The sequence below is a fragment of the Pelecanus crispus genome, chromosome 9, assembly GCF_030463565.1.
Source record: "Pelecanus crispus isolate bPelCri1 chromosome 9, bPelCri1.pri, whole genome shotgun sequence".
Lineage (NCBI taxonomy): Eukaryota > Metazoa > Chordata > Aves > Pelecaniformes > Pelecanidae > Pelecanus > Pelecanus crispus.
This window is the reverse complement of record NC_134651.1, coordinates 2763280-2789849: the sequence shown is the minus strand read 5'-3', so window position 1 is coordinate 2789849 and position 26570 is coordinate 2763280. Positions and strand designations below refer to the sequence as shown.

The window sequence follows — 26570 nt, the reverse complement described above, 5'->3', positions numbered from 1 at the left end:
TTTCTGGACCAGTAGGGGTGAAATTGCACGCCAAAACCCACGTATAATTTATCCCTTGTTTAAACACATACTGGCAACCCAATTATTATTTTCAGAATCACAGAGTTTAACTTATCAACGTATTATTGAACCAGAGCTTTCTCTCGTTTCACACAACACAGCATAGTGTGCTTTAACAAGCAGGGAAACCCACGCCGAAGCCCCACAGCTGGGTAACGGGGAAGGGGCCCGCAGCACCTACGGGCGCCAGCCATCGTGGCACCGGGACGCGCCCACTGATCCCAGACCCCGCTCCTCCCCAGGACAAGGATGCTCTTGGTCACCGTGTGCCGTGTTGGGTGCAATAGCGTAGTTTGTGCTGCTTCTGCTTTTGAACCTGAAGGTTACAGAGCTCAGCAATCGTTGCCAACAAAGTCGCCGCCATATTCCCCCTACAATGCACAGACCTGCTGGGGAACTAAATTCCTTAGTCTTCTTGAAAGAAAGGGGGAAAATAAGCTTATCTTCAAAAACACGCATCTAGACAGACAAATGCTTCTTGAACATGGAGATTAATTAATGAGAATGACAGAGGACCCAAAGAGCAGAGACCTTCCGCAGGAAGCAAACGCCCAAGGCAGCACAACACAACCCCAATACTCTACACAACACCCTGAAATAACTTCACTCTTCAGTTTCTCAATCACCTGTGCGTAAAACAGGGTTTGGCTTTGTGCCATTTGATTACCACCTGTTTGAGACAACGACTATCTTCCATCTCGCTTGTAGCGGTCAGCACGATCAAGAGCGGCGTGGTGTAAGGAGCGGCTCCCGCGCCCCACAAGCATCACGGGGTCGGGCACAGACCAGCCGCATCCACATCCACAGGAGAAACTGCAATCATCTTGAAGCCAAAGGTACAACCTCCTCCGGCCTCTGCAAGTGTTAAAGATGAGAGATGGACACAAGTAAGAAAAATATTAGCCAGCCCTGATATTTCAGCATAGGATAAAAATATAAGGCACACTATTTTCCCTACAATGTTACTATGGTGATTTCACTAGGGACAAAATAGCACGATGTTTAGTAGAGCCATGGTTATGAACCAAAGCTCACAAGCAAGATACTAATCTGCCCATTAAACCATACCAGGGTTGGTGAATAATAATCAAAAAGCAATTACACAACAGATAGACTATCAGAGTTCACCCCGCTAAGCGTGAAGGTCAAACACATTACATTAACTAGGGACCCGCTCGCTGGAAACCTGCAACTTGGTATACAAAATCATTACTTCTAGCAGTATTAATAATGAAAAGGATTGCCAGCACTACTTCATTTACTTAGACCAACATGAAATGCCTGGCATAAATATTGCACTAAATCACATGCAAATTGCCTGTATGCAGTAGATGGAACCATATGAAACTACCACGCGGTGGAAAATACATATATATACTTTAAGTATACTTTCCACACTTTACAAAGATGGGGTGAATTTTGCTGTTTAGAGCTCCACGTTACTGAGAGCTTATGACCGAAGCGTACACATTTTGCCAGTTATTGCTATATTGCAAATCACTCTTTCAAGAAAAAGGCATTCATTACACGCGGAGACGCTGTGACTGCTGTGGTTTTGTAATGGTTTCCCTTTTGGGAAGTTTATGAGTCTTACTTTTGTGCTAGAATCTTCTTCACTTGCTTTCTGCCAAAGGGTAAATATCTCTACAAAACTCTCAGACAAACCTGCAGGTGTCACAAATCCCGTTTCTCACCAGGAGCAATGCACTTGCACAAAGACAGGGCTGAAGCCCAGGCTGTGTACTGGGCTGTTCGAAGTGCTTCGTGTGTATTTAAAAATAGAAAGAAAGAAAAAAAGAAACTAAGCTCCCAAAGCCCTGGTAAAGCAAAGGCTCACTTTGCTGAGCTGGGATGATGTGCTTCTTATTCTTGAACTTGGACCTTTGGTTCATAAATTACTCTTCTCCCGCTTTACAAATGCTGTTAGCTTCTCACCCACCGCTGGAAAGTGAGAAAGGTAAAGCAATATAAATAAATACAAGATTGTCAAGGGAAGAGCATGAAGCGGTCTGTATTTGGTCACAAAATAGACTGGGATGCGCAGGGAAGAGGATGATGCTGCTGACTTGTTCTAATCAAAACCCGTACGATTTACATATGATCAAACTGGAGAAAGAACATCACCCTAAGCTGGAGAACAGCTACTCAGTAAAAGGGGAAATCACGCTGGGTGTTACTAAAGGAGTCTAGACAAAGAGAAACCATGAGACATTTCCTTGGAATTACAGCCTCCGATACAAGCAATAACCTGTTATCTTCTTGTCTAACAGAAGTAACTGCCCTGATGCCTTAAAGAATTTATTTTCCCAAACCTCTGCCCTCCCCCCATCTTTCCCCCTAATTCCTTTTTGCTGGGAGGTGCGGGTCGTACCGCCCGGGCTCAGAGCAAGGAGCTTCCTCATCCTGGGGAAACAAAACCAAGCTGCGGGATAAATTCTTTCACAGCAAAAATATATGTAATTCCATTACTTGAGTGACAGAAACCTACTCACTGTTTACACCGGGACTGCTATTAAAGCAATTATTCGGGATCAATGCAATACGGGAGCAGGATTTAAATCTTGCCTAGCAGCAAGGCAAAGGAACTGCTTCTCCAGACAGGTCAAACTCATAACGCTTTGTTCCCTTTGCAGCAAAAACCCAAGAGCAATCTCTCTGAAGTCCTCGGTAATGGATCTATATAAAAATGCTTTTAAAAGTTCCCAGCTAGGCCATATTGCTGCTACTTACATTCTTCCCGGTACCGTGCCGCAGGTTACGCATGGCTTTCAGGACGATGCCCCGTGAATGCTGGGTTCGCCCGCCGCGGGCTGTGCTCAGCCGCCCTCCCTGGGAAACAGCCCAGGAGCTCAGCCCACCGCACCGCCGCGAGCGGTTTGAGTCACGCAGGGGCCAAGCCAGCGGGCAGCGATCCCTCACCCCCCCACGCACCGGGATGAAATACATGCCGGCGAGTGATTTCTGTCCCCATGACATCAAGCCATGTCCCTGCGCTGTAAAAAATGGCCGGTGGTCTCCAGGTTAGCATGGAGGACAAGAATTATTTTCTTTTTTTAAATGGGCACTGTCAGATTTAAGGTATTTCCAGAAAAGCCTGGATGAAAACAAGCTACATGATAATTATGTTTAAAATTCACTGTGGTTTTTTACGTGCTTTGGCTGGCTTGCCTCACATCCCCAAGCAGTGCAGATGCTGCGATGTCCACATGAGCTGCTGCAACTCAGTCCTCGCTCCAGCATGCCCCATCTTAAAAAAAAAAACAAAGAAAACACCTTCACGCCATACATTTAATTAACGCTTTAAGCTACAATGAAGCATCCTCCAAAGACACTTGTAGACCTATAAGCTTCCAGTCTTACAAACCCCCTTTTTGCGTGCTCTCCCCCCTTCCTCCTTGTTTTTATATCGCTGGCTGTCATCAGCGGCGGCTTTTGGGAGAACACGGTTGCTGCGGAGCTGCCGCAAGCGTGCGAGGGCCGGCACCATCGCCACCTCCCGTGCCGCAGGTGCTTCAAAATACGCACCAAACATTGCAAGCGGAGCAACGAAAATGAACCAGCTGGGAACCAGCAACCGACCGGCGATTCCGCTCCCGTGGGCGTTCTGGATTTTCAAGTGTACTTGGGTTCGCCAAGGGGATGCCACGGCGATATTAGATATCGATTAACTGCCCCAGACGAGTGCCTTTCAGGATGCTCTGTAAGCCGTCACCTGCTCCTCTCCTGGATCCCCCATCCCTCTGCTTCCCAAGGCAAGGACTGGGAAACCTTTCCCTTGCAAAAAGATCTGCAGGGACCGCATCCACTGGTCTCGGTCCAAAGCTCATTGAACCTTCGCCCGTGCCTGCGCTCCGCAGATGATAATACAGATTTTTTTATTTTTTTTTCCCTCCTTCCCCACAAATGCAGTATCTGCTGGTTGGGGAAATGTATTAAATTAAATGGAAAAAAGTCAGGTTTGGCAAAAACACGTACCTGTCACTGCTAGAATTTGTCCTTAGGGTGACAAATGGTAAACAACCATTGCAGGCTCTAAGCAGAAGGGAAACTGGCCCATAGATCATCTGCTCCTTTTGTCGTCTTTTTATGCAGTGCTTGTATTTAGCAAGCCCATTTGTGTACAAAAGGGGATTTTCCTAGGCTCTTCACAACCCTTGCAAAAAGCACGGTCCCTTAGCCAAAGAATGTGTAACCTCGGTAAAACCTGTCAACAAATTCAGAAAATATCCATAAGCAGAAATACACAAACCCATCAAATTCATACAAACGTTAAAGCAATCACTACTTTTTTCAAGTTCTTCAAAATATGTGTTATTCTTACCTTATTTTAAGTCTAATTCCTGGCCTGCTGATACCAGGGTGGTTCTCACTTCATGCTGAAGTTCCGGTCTCACACTTCCATTTAAAAATTCTTTTCTCATGTAAAGGGTCTTGGGAAACTGTTATTAAATATTCAAAACTGATGCATGCAGAGTTCATAAACCAGAGCAAATGTTGCTGTAGTTGCCCATCCATCTCTAACACTGAAGACAGCATGGAAAGCTGATCGCTAATGCTTCTCAAATTTTGCTGCAAGTAGGGAAGATAGTTCTCTGGTATTTAAGCTGTAGGTGAAAGCAAGACGGACATCTGCTAATTGCTGGTTTCTGGGGAAATGGGAACTATTTAGATTTGGGGGCTGATGGGGTTTTTTTTAATTAGCTCGTTAACTCTTCTTACGTGCAGTAGGTGGAGGAGACCTTTCTACTTACCGAAGAGTGACAACACGGGCAGAGGAAAAGCACAGAGTTCTGTATAATTCCCAGCCAACCTGTTTTTATCCTGTACAAGAACCCCGCTTGCACGCACATGCGGTGTCACTCCACCTCCCCGCAGCACCGGCCAGCCACATAATTTTGGGTACCAGACCAAACCAGCAGCATTCTGGATACCCAGGTCCCAGAAAAAGCTGCAGGCGAACAGACCCCGGGGAGACAAGCGACGTCCCCCTGGTGCTCTTCATCCATTCCCTTTCCATGCACCCTTGGCTTGCACACTTCAGTCCGTGAGCAGCTGCTCAATGCACCCCTGAAACGCCTGCCTCAGGAAGACACAAGGAAGCATTTCTCCTTTCCTCCTCCCTCCAATCTCCTTCCCCCTTATCTTTAAACCCCGAGGATACCAGCAGCCTCCAAACGCTTTCAAGTCCAGTCTCTGCAGATCTCAGGCGTGGTACAATGGTGGCAAACCCCTTCCGTGTTAAAAGATCAAGGCAGCTTTAAAATGGAGGCCAAAGCTTGCAGCAGATACCATCATAAGCTTTTGCTAGGCTACAGTTTATTTTACGACACATCTTAAAATGTCCCTGTCACGTTTTACAGCCGGTGACCTTCATTTAACTCTGCCAGGCTTTATGACTTAAACCAAGACACAAAACGCCGTCCCCGCATCCCGGGGAGAGCGCTGGTCGCGATGCGCCTGCCTTGGGCTCTCCCCTCCCATACACAAACCCAGTTTTACCCAGCAATTTCCCGCAGGAGCATCATTCCTGCCGTGCCAAGCCCCACACCGCAGCCAGCATCTCCCGCCGGCTCCCCGCCTCGGCTCCGGCATCACTTTGCACCTCTGGATACCCCAGCTACCTGCCCCAGCTTATTTTACACTCTGGCACGCAGTATATGGTCACAATAAACAAGATCCCGATGCCTGCTTGTACAGGCAAAATATATTTGCCCAAGCCACACACAGAAAAAGGCAGCAGAGGAAATTTCCGTTTAGGAGCTCCCAGTGCAGCCTACTGCTAAGCACAGCATTTTGCCGAAGAAAGACGTGGCCTTCGGAGAACAGCAATAATGGGAGGGAACGAAGGATATCATCCAAACACAACAGCTACGCGGCGAGGTGCGAGGATGAGTAGAATAGAATCATAGAATCGTTTAGGTTGGAAAAGCCCTTTAAGACCATCCAGTCCCACCATTAACCTACACTGCCAAGTCCACGCTAAACCAATCAAGGGTAGACTAGACTAAACCATGTCCCAAAGTGCCACCTCTACCCGGTTTTGAACACTTCCAGGGATGGTGACGAAGGATAGAGCACCCCTGCAGCAGATGGTGCAGATGTTCCCACTCATCCATCTTCCATATGTTCCAACTCAACACTGAGCAGGTCTTCAGTTTTGCTCCAGTTGAAATCCCCGCTCTTCGTACACACAAAGCACGGCGCAACAGGCACCACAGCATCACACCCCTGCCCGGGACGGCATCTCGCCCTACCCAATAGGTCACCGTGGCCCGAGGGGTCATTTTGGCCAGGCGAGCAAGTTTTTCTCCAGTATTTATCCCTGCAGAAGTCAGGAGGTGAGACTCCCGATCCCCAGCTCCGTGGATTCACGCGCAGGCGGGATGGAGGACACGCCGTGGCACGGGGAGATGCCGGCTGCCGGCACCAGCGGCTGCTCCGACGGCCAAGCATCACCTGCGGCTTCCCCCTCTCTCACAGGGACAGCGGGTCATTCCCGACCCATCCCAGGCAGCAGTAAGCCGGCTGCCCAACCCCGCCAGGAAACAAGGGATACAAAACTGAATATAAACCGCAACGGCACAGACCCCGTTTTAAAGCCTGCTTCTCATCACCAGGCAGCTGGTGACAGAGCCGAGCAGCAGTGTAATCCGACTTTAATTGATGATGAGAATACTCGTCTGGGCTCTGTCCAATTTGCTATACTTAATACCTTGTGCCTTCTCCACACGGATCGATTTTTGCATGGGGTTTATGAGGGGTAATTAATATTCATTCAGAATTAAGTAGAATAAGATTCCCAATGCATGAAGATGTTTATTATTTATTCATATTTAAAGCTTGTTAGATTAATCTATTTTAAATTACCGCATGCTGCCAGGCACAATTATTATAATTTATTAGGATAATTTTGGTGGTTTATTTCCCTCTGATGCAACCTTGCAGAACGTGTATGCTGCTTCTCGAACGCTCCCATAAAGCAGCTCAGCCTGCTGCTAACGGAGCCGCAGCCCAGCAACACGCATCCCCTTTTCCACAGGGGCCAACCTCCAGATCAGGGGGGTAGTCCGTGCTAATTTATTTTTTTAAGCAGATACCCCGAGGTATAGAAATTTGAGCATGGCAGGGGGACACACATCTTCATTTGTGGCAAGACACTTGGGGAAAAAAAAAAAAATTCTATGGTGACTTTAGGAATATTCCTAAAGATGCTAGGTGATGAATTGCAATAGCTGGCTCGGGCGGTTTAAGGTTACCGCTTATGGCGTAGCCCAGCTAAGCAACGTAAAATGATGGGCACACTTGGTACCGCCAGGACCTGCCTTTGGCCACCAAGGAAACCCCGGAACATCTTCCTGCTGCTGTTTCTTGGGCATCAACGGCTCCTCCTGAGGCTTTACAGGAATGGTACTTACAGCGAAGGGAACTGTCCTGGTTTGGGCTGGGCTAGAGTTAATTCTCTCCCCAGTAGCAGGCACAGTGCTGTGGTTTGGATTTAGGATGAGAAGAATGCTGATCACACGCTGATGGTTTAGGTGTTGCTCAGCACTGCTTATGCCAGTCAAGGACTTTGCAGCTTCCCCTGCTCTGCCAGGGGCACAAGAAGCTGGGAGGGGGCACAGCCAGAAGAGTTGATCCCAACTGGCCCAAGGGCCATTCCATACCATACGGCGTCATGGGCAGTATAGAAACTGGGGGGGTTGGCCGGGGAGCAGCGATCGCTGCTGGGAACTGGCTGGGCATCGGTCGGCGGGTGGTGAGCAACTGCATTGGGCATCACTTGCTTTGGATATTGTTATTATTTTTATTACTATTTTGTTATTCTTATCATTACTCTTTTACCTTATTTCAATTATTAAACTGTCCTTATCTCAGCCCAGGAGTGTTTCTCACTCTCACTCCTCCGATTCTCTCCCCCATCCCATCAAGGGCAGGGGCAGTGAGTGAGTGGCTGCGTGGTGCTGAGCTGCTGCCTGGGGCTGAGCCCCGACAGGAACATGGAAATCAAGTCTTCAGCTCCACGCTGTGCAAAAGACTTCACCTCATTTCTTTAAAAAAAAAAAAACCAAAACCCTACGTATTTGCTTAAAAGCTGCAGTTACCATTATTACATTTAATTGATACCCTCAGGGGCTCAAAACGACGCAGGCTTTTATGAAATTTAATTATTATCCACAGGGCTTGCAAGGTAAAGGTGCAATTACAGCAGCGAGGGCCGCGCCTCGCACCGAGGGAGTGCCAGCCTCCTTGACGGCCCCATGCCAGCGCCCAGTCGCTGAGCGCAGATCTCTGCTCCCTATCGGGCTTTGCCCCCGCCGCAGTCGTCACAGATCGCCTTTGCTCATTTTAGCCTTTAAAAAACAATTAAGAAAAAAAAAAACCAAAAAACCCCAAAACAGACCAGCCTGACTCAACAACAGAGCAAATCGCTCCATGTACAAACCTGTGGTCATTACGGCAAGCGCTACTTCACGCAGTCGCGTCCTTCCAGCGATGCCAAAGCGAGCATACGCCAAGCAGGGGGTAGAAACCGGGATCCCCCCGCGCCTGAGGTGGGCTTCGGGCAAGCCCTTCCCCCATCAGTATAATGCGGGAAATCACACCCGCACGACTGGCTGCAAATCAATCGATACTTGTACATCGCTTTAAAAAAAAATATTTTCTCGCCTTTGAAAAAACCCCCTCGCTTATCCCGACGCCCAGGGAAGAGCCCGCGCTGTGCTGATGCAGGGGTGTCCTGGTTTCGGCTGGGATAGAGTTAATTTTCTTCCTAGCAGCAGGCATAGTGCTGTGTTTTGGATTTAGTAGGAGAAGAATGTTGATAACATGCTGATGTTTTTAGTTGTTGCTGAGTACTGCTTATGCCAGTCAAGGACTTTTCAGCTTCCCATGCTCTGCCAGGCGCACAAGAAACTGGGAGGGGGCACAGCCAGAAGAGTTGATCCCAACTGGCCCAAGGGCTATTCCATACCATACGGCGTCATGGGCAGTATGGAAACTGGGGGGGTTGGCCGGGGAGCAGCGATCGCTGCTCGGGAACTGTCTGGGTATCGGTCAGCGGGTGGTGAGCAATTGCATTGTGCATCACTTGCTTCGTGTATCATTATTATTATTATCATTATTATACTGTTACTATTAGCATTACTATTTTACTTTATTTCAATTATTAAACTGTTCTTATCTCACCCCAGGAGTGTTTCTCACTCTTACTCCTCCGAATCTCTCCCCCATCCCATCGGGGTAGGGCAGTGAGCGAGCGGCTGCGTGGTGCTGAGCTGCTGCCTGGGGCTAAACCACGACAAAGGGGAATGGAAGCAGAGAGCCTGCTTTGACCCCCCCGCTGAGCGGCTGCAATACCCACAGCACGCCTAATGATTTCTCCACACCCCCCCAAAAGTGACCGTGCACCGCGAACTCTTTTGAACTGAGCTGCTTCATCAGAATCTCCCCAGAGTAAATGCAGCCGCAAGGAAAAAAACACCCAACTTTTTAATATAAAAAGAAAAAAAGACCTCCTTTGAGTAAAACAAATGATTTTCTAACAAAGAATGTCCTGGGGACAGGAAGATGGTGTCGTGCTTTTGATGCTACGATACCGTACTTGAGATCAATGCCTTCACAGTTGAGATTTTACCCCAATTATAAATCTCCCATAGCAAGTAACAAAATATAATTTAGTCTTCCCCTAATGGCAGACTAAATTTTAGCTATTCTTTGCTAGCTTTCAGATAGAGAGTTTAAGAGCAATCTAACAACATTATTTCAGCATTCCTTTCATCAAATGCCTATTATTTGAATATTATGCTTTTGATATTTAGGGCATGCCCTACCAGCTACAAGCAAATAAGATTAGGGTGTTTACGTTCTTCTGCCATTTAGAGCAATCTCCAGTTTCCTCCACTTTGATGAACAGCGGGGGAAAATGTTGGTGTCACCAGGGCCAGTCTCCCAGCAGAGAAAAAGCTGACCATGAAACTTTGATCCACCCAACACTACGCTAACGCTGCGGTCTCTCCACAACACTCGGGAATGGAAACACTTAATTTCCGTGAATAACCAGGTTATGGTTCCCCTTTGCAGCATGCCAGGGCGGCAGCCCGAGGGAGAGCCCGAGAGCATCTGCATTTGCTGCACGTTGAAGCCCCATGTTTATAGCGAAATTACCAAAAACCAGAAGCAGCAAAAATTATGCCAGTGTAGAGCTAGAGGACGGCATTCCTCACGCTCTTTTAAGTCCTCAGACTTTGCTTGGGAATCAAAATACCTGCTTTTAACTCACGTTTTTTCCCCCCAGGATGTTTGACCAAGCAAATATAAAACGTATCCAATATTTTTGACACCCGGTAAGCTGTTATTTTAAACACAATTTCAATAAAACTACAAAAGCTGATATCGTTAGAAGCTTGAAAATACGTGATCTCATTAAAAAACGCTGGCACTTTGAAAGATCTCTGGTGGCCAATCACAGCTTGGGGAGGGCTGTAATTTATAACTTTGATCCCCACAGCTAAACCATTTAATCTGATAATAAACATCAATCACTGATTTTTATTGCACCATTTTGCAGCCTGAGCAGAAAACCTTGCTCTCGTGGACAAATTAGACACCCCAAAGTGACTCTTGCAAATAAATACCGACTTTAATATTCAGCAATATAATTCCATGGGATCAATTTTTTATTTAAGCACTACTGGAGCTAGGGAAAAGTTTGTAATTACAAAAATATCTACAAAGACAACTCAGTGCAATGTAACAGCATCTGACGAGCAGGAGCCTGCCTCTCTAGCAGCTCAGTGATAACACATACCTTTACGTCTGTTACAGCTGTCATCAGAAAGTTATTAAGTGTGTCGAGATATTCTGCGTGACAGTCCATAACTCACCATTAAAAATGATGCAAGATCCCATTATGTTCCCATGCAGCCTCTCAAGATACTAATCCACCATCTACCACTCAATAGCAGGGGAAATGGAACGGTCAGGCGTAATACATCGTGCAAGTGGATAACTGCCAGAAAAAATAAATCAGATGGAGCCCATTAATATATAATGATGCCAAACTACCATTAACTCAAATACTCATTCCAAACTGGAGAGCTATTTAAGAAGTAACTGAAATAATGATTTTCCTTTGGATGCATCGAGCATCTTCACCGCTTAATGCTGGATTTTTGCATGGTGGAACAAGGCAGTTCGTCAGCTTTCTGAAACATTCTTCTGTAAACTAATATTTTCCGATAAAGATATATTATAATTAAATTAAATTATTTATAAAAGTTCCAGTCCAAGTAGAGAGGGAAGATTAAGAACATACATGGTTGGACTGGATGATCTTAAAGGTCTTTTCCAACCTAAACGATTCTATGATTCTATAAAGACAGCTTCAGTCTTCTCAATAAATACCTGCAAGAATCAAGCAGGCAGGCCGCAGCAAGAACATTGAAATCTGCTGGTTACACTTTTTAACAGGATTAGCTGGGTTTCTGCTTCAGAGAAGGCAAGCTAAATCTAAATTTTGTTGTCCAAGAATTCACTTAATAGAATGATGATCTTTAGGGAAAAAAAGGTCATTTGTGTCTTCACTTACCACTTCTGTTTCTCCCCAGAAAGAAAAGACAAATGAAAGAGCAGAGCAAGGAATATTCGTCTTAAGACAAGTACCAGGAAGGGCTGAAATGGGCTTTTACATCAGGTTTTTAAACCAACATTCACACGAAAGCCAGAGAAGTCTGACCAAATGTAAACTATTTCCCATCTCAACCCAACATTGAGATCTTACTAGATGACTCCAGCAGCAGCTAAGCCAGCCCAGGGATCCAGCCACCAGCCACGCACTCTAAAGCTTGGCCATCGCAATATAGAATTGTAGAATGGTTCAGGTTGGAAAAGACCTTTAAAATCATCAGGTCCAGCCATTAACCTACACTACCAAGTCTACCACTAAACCAGTTAAGGGCAGAGTAGCAATTTCATGTTTCCTGCCTTGGTGGCTGGATTATTTATAATGAGAGTAAAACTAGGAATCACTAAGGTTGGGAAGGCCCTCTAAGATCATCAGTCCAACCATCAACCCAACACCCCCATGCCCACTAAACCATGTCCCAAAGTGCCACCTCTGCCCGTTTTTTGAACGCTTCCAGGGATGGGGACTCCCCCACCTCTCTGGGCAGCCTGTTCCAATGCTTGACCACCCTTTCCGTGAAGAAATTTTTCCTAATATCCAACCTAAACCTCCCCTGGAGCTGCTTGAGCCCATTTCCTCTCATCCTATCGCTAACTACTTGGGAGAAGACAGAGAGCATATGCTCAGGTCAAAACTCAATCAATCAGTATATATCGATCTTTCTTAATTACCTCCCCAGAGCATACTCAAATCCAAGGAGCTTTGCTTACATGAAAAATGTATCACCTTTGTTCCAAGCAAGGAAAAAAATACATGAAGGCACTTAAATTCACGCCTTTTAGTCTTGCAGCTCCACGAATACATTTTAGTTACTGATTACAAGTATTGGAGCTATTCAAAGTGAACTTTCCAGTTGTCTCCGGTAAACTCTCCAGTGTGTATATAAAATAGCTTTAACAGAGACTCACATCAGCAGTTTTGTAAGTGTTGCATTAAATCCAGACGGTGTTTTTCATCTCAAGACAGAGAAAATGCATATTAATCCACCGGCAAAGCAATGCATTGAGAATTTTAAACATTTCTGTCAGTATCGGTAAAACCATAATACACTCTTTGCTAGATGAGATACTGAATCATTTTGGTTCATTTGCAGGCCATTTGCTAACTTTATTAGGCAATATTCAGATGATGGATATCAAAAGGATATTCACTGTAGAAACAGGCTTTGTTTCTGAAGACAGTAATTAGGTTAACCTCATGAATAAACCCTTTATATCAGCAGCCTGTACAAAGTGAAAGTAAAAAAATGCAGGAGAAAATGAGAAAGGAAAAAAAATAATTTCATGCAAAGGGAGAAAGCTTGCATTTATGTATAGCACTCTCCATCTGACACTTTTAAGACAATTCATATATGAATAGAAATGTCACAGCCGCCGATGTACCAAAACGCATGGGTACAGCATTATGGAAGCGACCATAAGGCCATTCCGGCCGTATGCTATAATGCATATATGCAATTATTAACGCGCCATTCAGCGGTTAAGGCAGAACCAGCCCCAGGTAGAAGCATCGCTCCTGAGCATCCCCACTCTCCCGGGCAGCCAGCAGTGCCCCGGCCCCGCTGCAAGGGCTTCCTACGCAGCCAGGGAGTCTCGAGTCCTCTGCTGAGCCCCTGCTCCTGACAACTGCCCTTTGCCGGTGCGCTGAAGCCAACCTAAAACCAACGTAGACGTGAGTTGTGGGTGCTGGGATGAAGTCACCTTGGCAGAGGTGATAATCAGGTGGAGCTTTTACCGTCCGCTCCTGGAGCTGCAGGTGCTCAGCACATCAGCACCCGGAGGCCACCTACGTCAAGAAATTCAGCGTTACCGGCCTAAGGGGCTTTTCCAAAGTGCCCAACAGCAGGCTCCAAGCAAAACTGCAGACGGGGCCTTGCCTCTTAGCTGCAACACCATGCAATGAGCCACAAGCACTTTCACACGTTTTACGTGCTCAGAATAACTTACTAGAAAGATGCTAAAGACAAAAAGGGATGAAACCTGGTAAAATTTGCAAAGGTAGACTTAAGCTAAACTGGTACAGTTTGGCATAATTTAAGCAGATTAAACACAAGCTAAGAAACAATATACTCAAGAGAAGAAAAGCCTTCAGTTAACCCAATCTCTCTCTGCCACTACGGTTCACGGGCTACAGCAGGACCACACCACAAGTCCAGCGTGCAGCAGCCACCCTTGGGCCAGCATCGCCGCTATTTGCACAGCCAAGCTCTCACGCCTACACTGAGCAAATGCAAAGGCTTCAGTCAACCGAACGCTGCAAAGTGCTTGTAACGGAAGAGAACTTTTCAGGGGTTTCTTTTGCTTGTTTTGTTGTTGTTGTTGTCATTGTTTTGCTTTGTATTGTTTGTTTTAAACAAAGCAAATAAAGCAAATGCAGAAGAACATGGAAGAAGTGGACCTAACTCAAAAGTGGGCTGGAAGATTTCTCCCAGGGACCAACAGAAGCGTGGACTAAGAAAGGCAGACCTACTGCAAGCCTGCAGTTTCCACTGACTTCCAATGGCTACAGCCAACACCAATTAACTTGGTCCTGAAGGTCACGTTACTTCACTGAATATCCAGAGATTTGACTTGGAAAATTCAGAACAGAAGGTAAAGAGCAGAGGCGGTAAAGGAAAAGGGTGAATCCCATTTGCACTAGATTGTTCATTCAATGAATAGCTGCCTCTTCACCCCAGAACATCTAGTAGTTCCTCCACCTCTAGCAAGGTTAGCTCCAAAACAAGTCAAAAAAAAATTAAAGACCTCAAAGCAAAAATCAAATAAGGTCATTTGACATCTTAGGATGGGCTGAGGGCAACAGCACATTGCCAACAGACTTGTAACCCATTAGTTTAACATAGTACAACATACATAGTGCATGGTATAAAACTGTGATTAGCATTAAAAACTAGTGGCCAACCTGACATGTAGGGTGGATGCAAGTTTAGGATACTTCAAGACAAAGGGCAAAGGCATGAGCCACGGTGCTGGGCTGTCCGAGCACAGCCTCAGCGGCATGGGATGTGCTTCTACTCAGTCTGCCACGGCCCTGAAAGTCCCAAAACAATTTCAGGACACAGAGTGCCCTGAGACAGGTCACCTCTGCTGTTACTCACTCATTACTCACTCATTTTAAAAGCCATTACAAAGGGTCTTAAGAAAGAGGTTACTCGATCGTAGGCTTTCCCCTTCAGCAGAACAAAGCATTATATTTCAGCACTAACAATAAGATATTTTTCCTCGAGTCAGCTTTAAAATAATGTTGACATTATAGCCAATACATTATATATCACTATATTTATGTCAGAACCTGTGGGCATAAAAATAAATCAATCTAAATGCATAGCTCTTGTATTTAAATGAAGCCTGGCAATGCCACATCTTTCCTCCAATTTTCACTCAGTTTCTCATACGCGTATCAATCATCTCCGACAGATTTCATACACCGGGATATCACCTCTAGTCTCACTAAAAACTATTTTAAGTTAATTTTATATACAAAGAAAAGGAAAAAATCTGCTTTTGGGAGCTTTTTTTATAAGCAATATAGTTTCTGATAGGCTAAGCATCACAAGTGAGGTTTTACTCTTAGCCTCATATTCAAGGCAGGTCTGAATTGCAGGACGGTAAATGAGGGTGACCCCGAGCCAGCCAGCTCGCGTTAAAGCAATGGCAAAGCCAAACAAGATGGGTTTTAAACTGAGGTTAGCAGGTTTGATTTACTCAGAAACACTGACTGGAAGAGATCGCCCAACAGCCATGCAAAACCATCCAGCATGGAAGAGGCCAACGGGGAACACGGAGAAAGTGTTTTAAGAGACAGTTCCCCAACAGACCTCACCTTGACCAACAGATCTAAGCTGATTTGTTCCCACTGCCACGTTATAAAATAAACCCCCAAAATACATGTATCTAAAAATATAAAATAATCTAAATAAATACAAATGTAACGATCACCTGTAAGACATTCACTGGCTCTGTGAATAAAGTAGAATTTTAAAAAGTCTTTAAGTCATTAGTATTAAGTAGGTTAACCAATTTCCCATAAGTATTTAAGTGACATCTGAGATTTTTTCATCAATTTGCCACAGCCCTAAGTGAGCCATTTCACCCCAGCCGCTATAAGGCAGTTACTTCACTTACCTTAATTTGAAGTGGCCATTTATGTTCAATCATCATTTCAGCTGACAAGAGAAATGCAGGATGCCAGCTCCACTATTTCTGAATTACTGACATTAACAGCTGTTTCATATCTGCAGACAAAGCTTTATAAACATGTAAACAAGACAATTAATTAACATACTATAGTAACATAGATTTTAATAATTTGAGGAACAGCCTGATGTTTACAGATCCACAGATGCTATATAAAAATACCAGAAAGAGTAGAATTTGCTTGTTCAGAGGAAACAGAACAGGAACCGCTTGCTTCCTTCTGTTTGCTGGAAGGCTCCACCTTTTGCTTGCAGAACAAAGAGATTTCAGCCCTAAACCAACGGATACATGGATTTTCTCCTCCAAAGGTCACGTCCAGCTGCAGGACCCAGCTGAAGCCTCCCCAGGTGGCACCTTTCCAGCCGGATCAGGCAAAGCCGCCCCACAACACACACCCCAAAACCGCTCCGTAACGCACTGAATAACGCGCCGGTCTCCAACACGGACTATTCCCAGGCCAGCAGCCTAAGCGACATGGACTGAATCATTCCCAAGGAGACGGAGAAGACCAAGAATTTATCCAGCTTGGAAACAAATGCAATTTAAGAGAACTGAGGGTTTTGGGGGGCGTAACTACCTGGTTGGACCAAGACTCCATGCAGCAGAAACTTCTCTATCCCACTGCAACCCACCAAGACTGTACCAACAGAAAGAGCTCTTGAGAGAAGTGAAATTACAGAAAACAAGAGGGTTTTGTGGTGGGAACACCAAGGCCTGGTCATAAAAGGGGTCAGCAGTGCTCCCTGTGCCTGAACACGCACACAGCTACATAAGGAACCACTGAGCACGCATAACACTTCTCTCTGGAGGACACAGTTTAGGTCTTAGACTGCAAAATTTGAGGGCTTTTTTGACCACACCTTCCTTTTCCATCTGTGGATCAGAGGGTTGGATTTTTTTTGAGAGTTGTTTTAAATAACTTTGCTTCGTATATATAATGGATGCAGGCACCACTCCAGCTAGAATTTAGACCTACATCACTTTGTGCAACTTCAGGCTTCACAAAACACATCTGATGGGAGTCAAAGGGATTTTTGCTGAGGATGCCAATGCTGCCGGTCAACAGCTCCGGTTCGGGGAGGGGGCTGCGGTGCCACCCATCCCGTTGCGTGAACCAGGGACCACGGCTTGCTCCACATCCACTAAAGAGACAACACAACAACCGCAGCCATCGCTGCATTCATATTAAGGTGGGATGGCAGAAGCTTCGGTTAGTTCTGCCCTGGGCTGCATGGGAGTTAACTAGCATCTCCACCAGATTATCCAACAGAGCCGCAAGGAACAGGCGCTTTTCCCAAAAATTGGACCGAAGGCAACAGTAGCAGAGTCTGCACAGCAAACCACGGCAGCCTGAGGCAGCTGGCAGGGGACACACATGGGCCAGCATTTCAGAAAGTTTAGACACGTTTACGATTGCTCGAGCAGGACTAGGTGATCTCCAAAGGTCCCTTCCAACCTCAACTCTTCTATGATTCAGCTTTAAAAAAAGGCAAGTTTGGTCACTTTATTACCCTACCCTGTTTTATTTGCATGAGAAGAAATAAAGGTGACCTCTTCCTGCTGAAGACTGTTGGTATTAATATTTGCCTTTGGAAACGAACCTCCAAAGTCATGTAAATAAGTGACAGAAATGAATGACAGCAGTTGCAGCCTTGAAGTAAGACTTTTTGTCCTAATACAGAAAACATTTCTTGTATATTAACGTTGCAGTGCTGACCTCTAGTGACAAATAACCCAGAAAACAGGAGGATTTGTTGGGATAAACCTCACTCCTGATCTCATCCACCAGTCCGGATCCATCTCCCCTATCTTCGGAGGGTGAGCAGCCCCCAGCAACCCTGGGCACTGGCTCCCAGGTAATACCACGGACGTGGTATCCTTATTGCACAAACCAGTTTTTCAAAGGGTCAAAATATTAAAAGATACCCAAGTGAACGTTTGCTTCTCAAATTACATAAAGCAGATTATGAAGGAATTGGTACAATAATTCAAAAGCCAAGCAGTAAGTTACTGATTTTGAGATATTTAAGTTATTTACATCACTACCTAGCGAGGGCTAAAACCCTTTTCCATGCTCAGGAGTGCGTGCCTGGAGGGGTTTTGCAGTAAGGACGACGACCAGGCAGACGCTGGGCAGAGAGGAGCCAGCCAGGACCCTCCACAGCCGGATTCACTGCAGGACGCATGGCAAGGAAGGGTCTCAGGAGCGATGTAACGACCCAGGAGCCCGCAGCTTGGACCGAGATGCCCCGAGGGGGTCAAGTTGTTGATTTACAACAGAAGACAAACCCAAACAGGGCCCGACATGAGAGTGTAAAACGAGAATGCCTGGTAGACAAAATCAGAGAGGCTCGCCAGAACACTCACGCCATCGTTCCTGCTGGGAGAAAACTCTTCAACCATTCTAGTTACCAAGCTTTCCCCTGAATCAAGAAAAAAAGACATCCAGTCATTTCTCAGTTTGGTTTGATCCTTGCCCTCTTTAGAACAGGATGTCTGCTAATGAACCCCCCTCCCCTCCTGGTTCTCTTGCTTTTCTGCAAGATCCGGGAGGTATATTGGGTACAAGCTTCAAAACAAATTTTAGTCTACAAAAATTATATTGCTATTTTCTAAATGGGACTAAGAGGACACCAGAAAGCAGAAAATCTCTTCCCCACTCATTTGGGAAAAGGGAAATGACATCCCTATTTTCTCAGATTGCAACAAACACACATCTTGAGGAAACCCCTCCCCAGCCTGCCTAGCCTGGCTCTGCCTTCACCCCAGCGAGCAAGGCCGCCTGCAGCTATTCATCAAGTTTGTTTTCTTGTTGCTGCTACAGGCGAGCTGTAAATTCGCCTCTTCTCAACCAACCTGCATGCAATGCCAAACTAGTAGCAGCCCCTGGCACTGCCTCTTGCAAAACGTGTGCTTGCTTGAGCCCTTCCCTCAACCGCCCCCCTAAAGTAACCGAAGCTCAGAGGAATTTCAGTGCGTGGCAGAGCCTGCATTTGCAATAAACTTCATTTGATTGCCCTTGCAATACAGTGATGGTGCCCAAGGACATACCACCAAGTGTTTGCAGCAGTCGCCGCTTTGGTTGAACTCAAGCGGTAACAGTGACGCACCATTTCCATCGCAGTTTCGTCTCTTCAGAGGATCGTGCGTGCTTTAAATAGGATTTTACAGATTTCTTTGAGGTGGAAAGAGGCAAGGGCCAAGAGTGACAAATGACTGCCAGGTGTTTGCGTTTCTATTTCTGGCAGGGAGAGCTTTAGAACAACAGAAAAGCAGAGCGCGGTGCCTAAAGCTGCACCCAGCAATGGAGGGACCGAAGGAAATGGAGAACGGCACCTCCGGGAAGGCTCTGTGCCCTCTCATGGAAAGCTGTAAATCCATCTTGTTACCCCCTCCTTACAGCTCCGTCTTCGTGCTGGGGCTGCTCCTCGCCAGAGCCAAGCTGGGGCTCCGCTGCTGTCGTGCCAAGGCCAAGGACTGGAGCTGCACCTCCGCCTACCTGGTGAACCTGGCTGTGGCGGACCTGCTCTACCTCTTCTCTTTGCCCTTGCTCATCATCAACTACATCCTGCAGGACACACGGCCTTTGGAGAGCTGCTCTGCAGACTGGAACGTTCCTTGTCTTATGCCAACCTGTATGGCAGCATCCTGCTGTTGACTTGCATCAGCGTCCACCGCTTTCTAGGCGTTCGCTACCCCATCCGCTCCCTACCCTACCGGAGCCGGCGCCTGGTTGCTGCCAGCACAGCCGCATCCTGGGCACCGGTGATCCTCATCCCACCTTGATCTACACTTGCACTGGCGTTACCAATAACCACACTATCTGCTACGACATGACGAGCCCCGAGGACCTCAGCAGCTCCTACCCCTACAGCGTGGCCCTAACCAGGGGGTCATGGTTTCCTAACCTGCTTTCCTCTCTCCTTTCCTCATCATTTTAGTCTGCTATTGCCCGACGATCAGAATCCTCACCCAGCACGCTGCAGACACCGACCCCACTGGTAGTTCCACCTGAGCCAAGTCGATTTGAACCATTCTCCTTGCGTGGGGGCTTTTTGCTGTCTGTTTACTGCCATTTCACATCACCCGCAGCATTTACCTCTTCATTTGTGTGCACCGGGTAGCTGACTGCCAGCTCCTACAGCGCTGGAGTTTGCTTTCCAAGATCTGGAGGCCACTGCTCAGCCTCAACAGCTGCATCAACCCCCTCCTCTACTTTCTTTCCGGTCAAACTAACAGAGCCAAGGCTCACTTTGGAGCCAAGACTGCCCAAGGCAGGTCCTCTTGCCAGGCCTGCCATATGCACGGAAGAGACAGACACCCCAGCAAGTCTTGCCCCTCGCCAAGGAAGCACGTCCCTGCTGCCCTCTCATAGCGCTGCAGACTTGTTCCACTTCACTGGGTATGAGACTTGGAGAAGAGCCATAAAACTCACCTACACAACAGAAAAGACGTGTAATTGCAATTCCCCCAGAGTGAGGGCAAACTGCAGTGAGGACAAATTTGGGTGAAGAACACAGTAGGTACTTTTATGAAGGACGGAGAGGCAAGTTGTCATCAATTCCTGGGCTAGCTGTGACTAAATAAAGCTGAAAAGCACCCTTTCCAAAAACACCTGCTACTTCTAGTTGTAAAGAGGGCTGTAAAGAAAAATGATAGTGAATAGAATCACAGAATGCTTTGGGTGGGAAGGGACCTTTGGAGCTCCCCCAGCCCAGCCCCTGCAGTGCCAGGGACAGCTTTAACCAGCCCAGGGCGCTCACAGCCCCGTCCAGCCTGGCCTGGGATGTTCCCAGGGATGGGGCCTCCATCACCTCTCTGGGCAACCTGTGCCAGTGCCTCACCACCCGCACTGTAAAACATTTCTTCAGAATAACTGAGGAAGACACCAGAGCAGAGGTAAGCAGTCATCTCCAGCCATCAGTTAGGTAACAAATTTTTAAAATGCCATGAGTGTACTTCAAAAAACTACTTCAAGGACAATTACCACCTGGCTACTATTTCCTTGGCAGGGTCCGTCACATCAGCACCTTCTCTCTAGGGCAGCAACCCTTTCTGTCGCTAGCCAGGAGCATTCCCATTCAATGCGCTATGAAGAGAGGCTTTTACCTTTCGTGTGGTGTATTTCAGAAAAGGTAACAAAGTGATTTTCCACAGCATCTTCAGATGCAGATCATAACAGCAGCAGGAGCCAAAGGTTTCGGGGAGTTCACCAGCCAAGAAGCAGGGGTTTACCTAGCACCAGGCAATTAGAAAGGTGAACACACTGTTCGCATGGTCACATCTTATGCCACACCTACAGCACATTGACTGCCACTGCTGTAAGAGTCTGCCTCAGAAACCTTCTGTTCTGTCTGCAAAGGCAGCTCAATGAAATAGCTAACCCGGAGCTTAGAGGAATGAGAAACTTCCAATTTCTTCCTTCCCACAGTGTCAAAACCCATTACATGTTGTTTAAATGCCGTGGGCACAATGGGATAGGAACAGGCTTTGACTATCTGTACAAAAGTTAACATGCAAGAACCTGATAAGGACCTCAGCAAGTACCGTAACAGAAATATAATTTGAGGAGTTGTTCTTAGAAAGTGCTAATTGCTTCCAAACCCATATTTGAGCTACAGGCAACTGTAGACCCATCGCTGCCCACAACATTTGAGTCAAGCCAGCTGGGAGCAGCAATTATTCAGAGACGAAGCAAGGTATACACCCGAGAAGCAGCAGAGACACAGTAGCAGAAAGCAAGCTTAACAAGAGCCAAGAAAATGGGTCGTGTTTGTTCATAACCTCTAAACAATACTCAGCTTTAAGACACTTGGGGAAAAAAAAAAAATCTGTTTCTCAAGTCATCTCTGCAACAGCAGTGTAGCAGCTTCTCTCAGAAGAGCAGACCAGATGGCCAGGACACAGCAACTGCTTCAGCTATCCAATTTTACATATGCTGACACAAGCCAGAGCCCAGACTAAACAGACAGAAGTACTTTGATTTATTTTACAAACGTCTTCTCCTTATTCAAATAAAACCAAATCCAAACCCTTTACTGCAGATGTTCCAGATCACCTCCATCGGAACTCTGGGCAGAATTGCATTTGCTTTCTCCCCACCTGTGCATGTCTGGTGTAACCACAAGAATGTGGGCAAACTCCACCAGGGAATCCAGATTAAGCCACCCAGACAAGCCAAGGCTGCTTCTGTTTCTTTCTCTAACATTCAGCAGGCAGAGCCTTGGCGATGAGACAGAGCAGCTTGAATTTCCAATCTGTTGATTCAAATTCAGCTTAGGTTGGTAACAGCTGAAATCCACCACTTCCGACAGCTGTTTAGCAGGCCACACGAGCTGGTTCCAGCACAGTTCCTCATGGGTAATGACAAACAAAACCATTCCTGCTGTCTTGCTCTGGGGCCACCTCAAAGACAGGCTTCTTGGGAGGGTCAGGATGAAGCAGAGTTCACTACTGTTGCTGTTATAGAACTTCCAAGGTCCTGCAGGATAAGAGGCTTGTTCATAAGTACCATCTTTATGGCACAAACACTCTTATTGCTCTTAGTGACCAGTATTTATAAAAAGATCTCCAACGTGCAACAATATTTGCATACCTGGAAAACACCACGAGATCTGAAGCACCGCAGTGTCACTCAGGCAGCTCCTCCATTACTGAATGTTTGAAAGTGGTATTTCATGATTCACACGCATGGGAAGTTTCAATATTTACAGAGTATTTCTATGCTTTAAACATTTCCTTTTGAAGAGGTCTGCATGGAACAGCACACTGTGTGTACTTAAGCTTTCTGGCTTCCCATTCACACCAATGCGCATCTGCCCCATCCAACAGAACACAGCGTGAACATATTAGGAATAGAAATTTTCACATTACTCAGAGATGCAGCTCATCTGAAGAGCTCTGCTTTGTCTCTTTGCTCGACCATCTCCACAACAGAAGAAGCAATAAGAGAGCACGTACAGCGGTTAATATACACAATGGACTATTAACCAATTTTTGAAATGAGAATAAGAAAGCCTGTTGAAACATCCAGCGACAGCCCCTGAAGAAAGGACAGGTCAAAAGAGAAAGGAAAAAAAAAAAAAACCACACCCAAAGGAAAGGAACAGAACCACCCAAAAGCCACAGCAGCTCTGGGAGTCCCCCATGCCTGGGGGCATCCCATGTAAGCAGCAGAAGTAATAGCAGAGACAGATAACACCATTTATATTCTTCATTAGTCACGCATCCCTCTGAAATTTGCCCAGATAATTTTAATAAAATACTGCATTGAACTACTGTTTACTACCATATTTACCAACTCTTCCATAAACATCTCCAGACAAGTGTACTTATTCACTAGCAGAATTTAGTCAGACCACTGCAGTCCAGAAGCAGAGCCCAACCCATAAAGTCTGTATTTAAAAAAGAAGTCAGGAAAGCCATACTGTACCAACAACTTCTCAGGCTGGTGGCGGTAGAAGCCATTAAATGAAGCTTACGCTTCATGCAGAGGGAAAAAATGCAGGGGAAAAAAAATAGGCAGTCTTATAAAGATAAGCAGCTTTCAGCTCAAGCCGTTCCAAATTCATTGCAAAGAGGACTCACGCGGATATTGCCAAACACCGCTCCAGCAGCACATGCTCAAACAGTCCCTCCGCTAGCCAAGGCAGGCAGCCCCCGTGCTGCTGTAGCTGCTGGCCTCAGCCCTCCCACAATGATCACAACCAGATTTTCTCTATCCAAAAGAAACGGCATTTCAGAATTCAAAAATCCCTTGTCCCATTTTCTTCTTGATCGTAGAATCATAGAATCATTTAGGTTGGAAAAGACCTTTAAGATCATCCAGTCCAACCATTAACCTAACATTACCAAGTCCACCACTAAACCAATTAAGGGGAGAGTAGTAATTTCATGTTTCCTGCCTTGGTGGCTGGATTATTTATAATGAAAGTAAAAACGAAGAATCATTAAGATTGGAAAGGCCCTCTCAGATCATCAGTCCAACCATCAGCCCAACCCCACCATGCCCACTAAACCATGTCCCCAAGTGCCACCTCTGCCCGTTTTTTGAACCCCTCCAGGGCTGGGGACTCCCCCACCTCTCTGGGCAGCCTGTTCCAGTGCTTGGGCTCTCTTTCCATGAAGAAATTTTTCCCAATATCCAATCTAAACCTCCCCTGGTGCAGCTTGAGCCCATTCCCTCTTCTCCTATTGCTAGCTGCTTGGGAGAAGAGACCAACACCCACCTTGCTACAACCTCCTTGATCAGCCTGAACCTATAAACTATACATTGAAGCAGAAACACAGCAGCAAGACTTTCTAACACAGGGGTGGAAGCAAAAGGGCTGGCAATAGAAAGAGGAAGGCTCCATCCTACCAGAAATTTATTAGAGGAATGGGAGACAAGGGAACATAAGCCAGGCGGCTCCCATACTCCACATCCACAACTGAAAAAGCAAGGTAAAGGAAATCAATGGGCTGAAATCCCTCCAAAAGGCAAGGCGAGGACATTTGGAGTTGAGCTGACACGGGAAGTTACACTATTTACAGAAGTCCACCATAGTATTTCAGCAGGATGCTCAAGGGTACAGAGAATTTAAGAACTGAAAATAAAGTTTCAGCAAGACATTTCAGTTCACAGTTACTGTCTGTCATATCACACACAAAGTGCCGACCTACACGTAACAACAGAAGTTACCTACAACCGTAACACATCAGAATTGGAAGAGAAGCAGATAGCTGAAGGAGATGAAGAGCAACAGAATAACAAGAATCTAATTCCCTCCCTCCCTCCCCAAGAAGAAAAAAAAAAAAACAATCTATCAGTGGGATGAACTGCAGGCAACTTGGCCTTTGGATCCTTAAAGATACACTTCCCCAGAAACTCTACATATTTCTCAGAGGAAAGCAGAAGTCACACTTGTTTAAAAAAAAAAAAACCAACATATATAAGTCTCAACAACCACCAAAGGCAACAACACATCACTAGACAGTCAGGTAAGAAAAATGCAGGTGCCAGTATCCGTTTAAAGCTTTTATTAAAAAAGACCCAGAATTCACAAGTCTACAAGGAAAAATAAACCAACTTGCATCAAGCATTCTCAGAGCTGATAGTGTTTGGTTCTCAAAGAGAGCACAGAAAGCACCAATAAAAGTTATCGCAGGCCAGTAGACTACTCCCCTGCGGCAGTAAGCTTGGCACAGTTCACAACCTGCTACTTTATCTTCCTAGATTGTTCTTCAGAGTACAGAACTGCTAACCAAAACAGGCCTGGCTTAGTCGTTCAGGAAGATGATCCTAGTCTTTCGGGAACGTGAAAGAAATCTCCACTGAAAAGTATCTTTAAAAAAACCCCAAACCTTAAGAATGTGAGTTCCAGAAGGTCTGCTGTAGGCCAAAAAAAAAAAAAAAATTACAGGTATAATGCAACATTTTTCTTATCACAAATCACTTTCCCTGCAGTCAAGCAGTTGTCCAAAGGCTCTTCAGCATTTTGTGGCACACAAGGGCTCCTTGAAGCCAGCCAAGGAAAGCTCACTCACCCCTGTGCACCTTCCCCTCTCCCTGTACAGCAGCTCTTCGTTTGGTGCACCTAGGGCTCCAGAAAGCCAGATACTCTTGCCTTTTAAAGTAAGATTGGCTTAGTTTAGAAACAGTTCGTCCAATTGCCTGAGTAAAATACTTACATAAGCAAGTTTTGTTACATGAGTAACAAAAATCAAACACTCTGCAGGAGTTACTAGGAACCAGCTATTCAGCAACAAGCCTTTCACTGAAGGTAGGGGAAAGCGCAAAGTTTCATTATGAAATTGAACAACGCTTTCCCCACTGAAAGCCAAACTTCGGTTCTCGCCTTTAACGCTTTTCATAGTTTGTAGTCACAACCTCTTAAAAACACATCAATTTTCACATTAATCAGGACTTACATGAGGTTTATTGCTAAGCCTGTGATCTAGTATTAAATTCCAGGGCTAGCACTTTTTGAACTGTAACACTGAAATTGTATAGTTTGGTTTCCTCCAAAATATTTGCTTGGGCCAAAAGAAAAAGGTAGTCTTTCCTCACATTTTTCTGTAAGAAAAAATGAAACAGACCATTTCCACCATGGTAACAAAGTTGTCCAGCTTGAGAGACCCCATACCTACATCAATGCTCATTCACAGCAATTTGATCATTGAAACAAAGCTTTCACATTTCAGACATCGTTGTGTAGTGAGATCAAGTCTTAACTATTGACTCGAGCTACTCACTGAGTAGTTTAGAGAAAAGGGTGTACATTGCTCATGGGTTCAAATAAACAGCCAGGTGGTTCTTCATCGGTATCTGTGTTATTTACGCACGGTGCGGAGGGGGAGCTTAAGCCAGGTATTTTCAAAATAGGATCTATACTTGCAGAAAAGCACGGTGCATCACTCTGCTTTAGCCGTGGTAGTTCTCAGTACTGGAAACAAAGTTCTGTGTACCAGGAACTTCAATGCATTTCTGCTTTTGCAAGTGGGGCAAGATGCTATTTCAACACGCTTCTGTGTACCATTGTTGATAAATAGGAAGAGTAACTATCTGGTAGCTGCAAAAAAAAAAAAATTTTAAAAAAATCATGCATCATAATAAGCCTGCTCCTCAATTTATTTGGTCCTCCAGCCATTGA

The 26570-nt window shown here is 45.8% G+C and overlaps 2 protein-coding genes across 7 annotated transcripts in view; both read right to left on the bottom strand.

Moving 5' to 3' along the window:
- IQCJ (IQ motif containing J) overlaps positions 1-18311 on the bottom strand; it is a 110119-nt gene extending 91808 nt beyond the window's left edge. Inside the window, 1 exon segment of the mRNA XM_075716816.1 lies at positions 18307-18311. Within this exon segment, the coding sequence (XP_075572931.1) occupies positions 18307-18311 (5 nt within the window).
- The window catches only part of MFSD1 (major facilitator superfamily domain containing 1), a 38111-nt gene continuing 14760 nt past the window's right edge, over positions 3220-26570 (bottom strand). For 2 of the 6 annotated variants that reach the window (XM_075716679.1, XM_075716682.1), the window contains one exon: positions 24943-26489. In XM_075716679.1, coding sequence (XP_075572794.1) covers positions 26430-26489 — 60 coding nt within the window. In that variant the 3' untranslated portion in view covers positions 24943-26429. Of the gene's footprint in view, positions 3308-4117; positions 4265-4381; positions 4665-10943; positions 11069-15968; positions 15990-24942; positions 26490-26570 lie in introns of those variants that run through there. The other 4 variants (XR_012831315.1, XR_012831313.1, XR_012831314.1 and 1 more) reach the window with 4 other exon arrangements.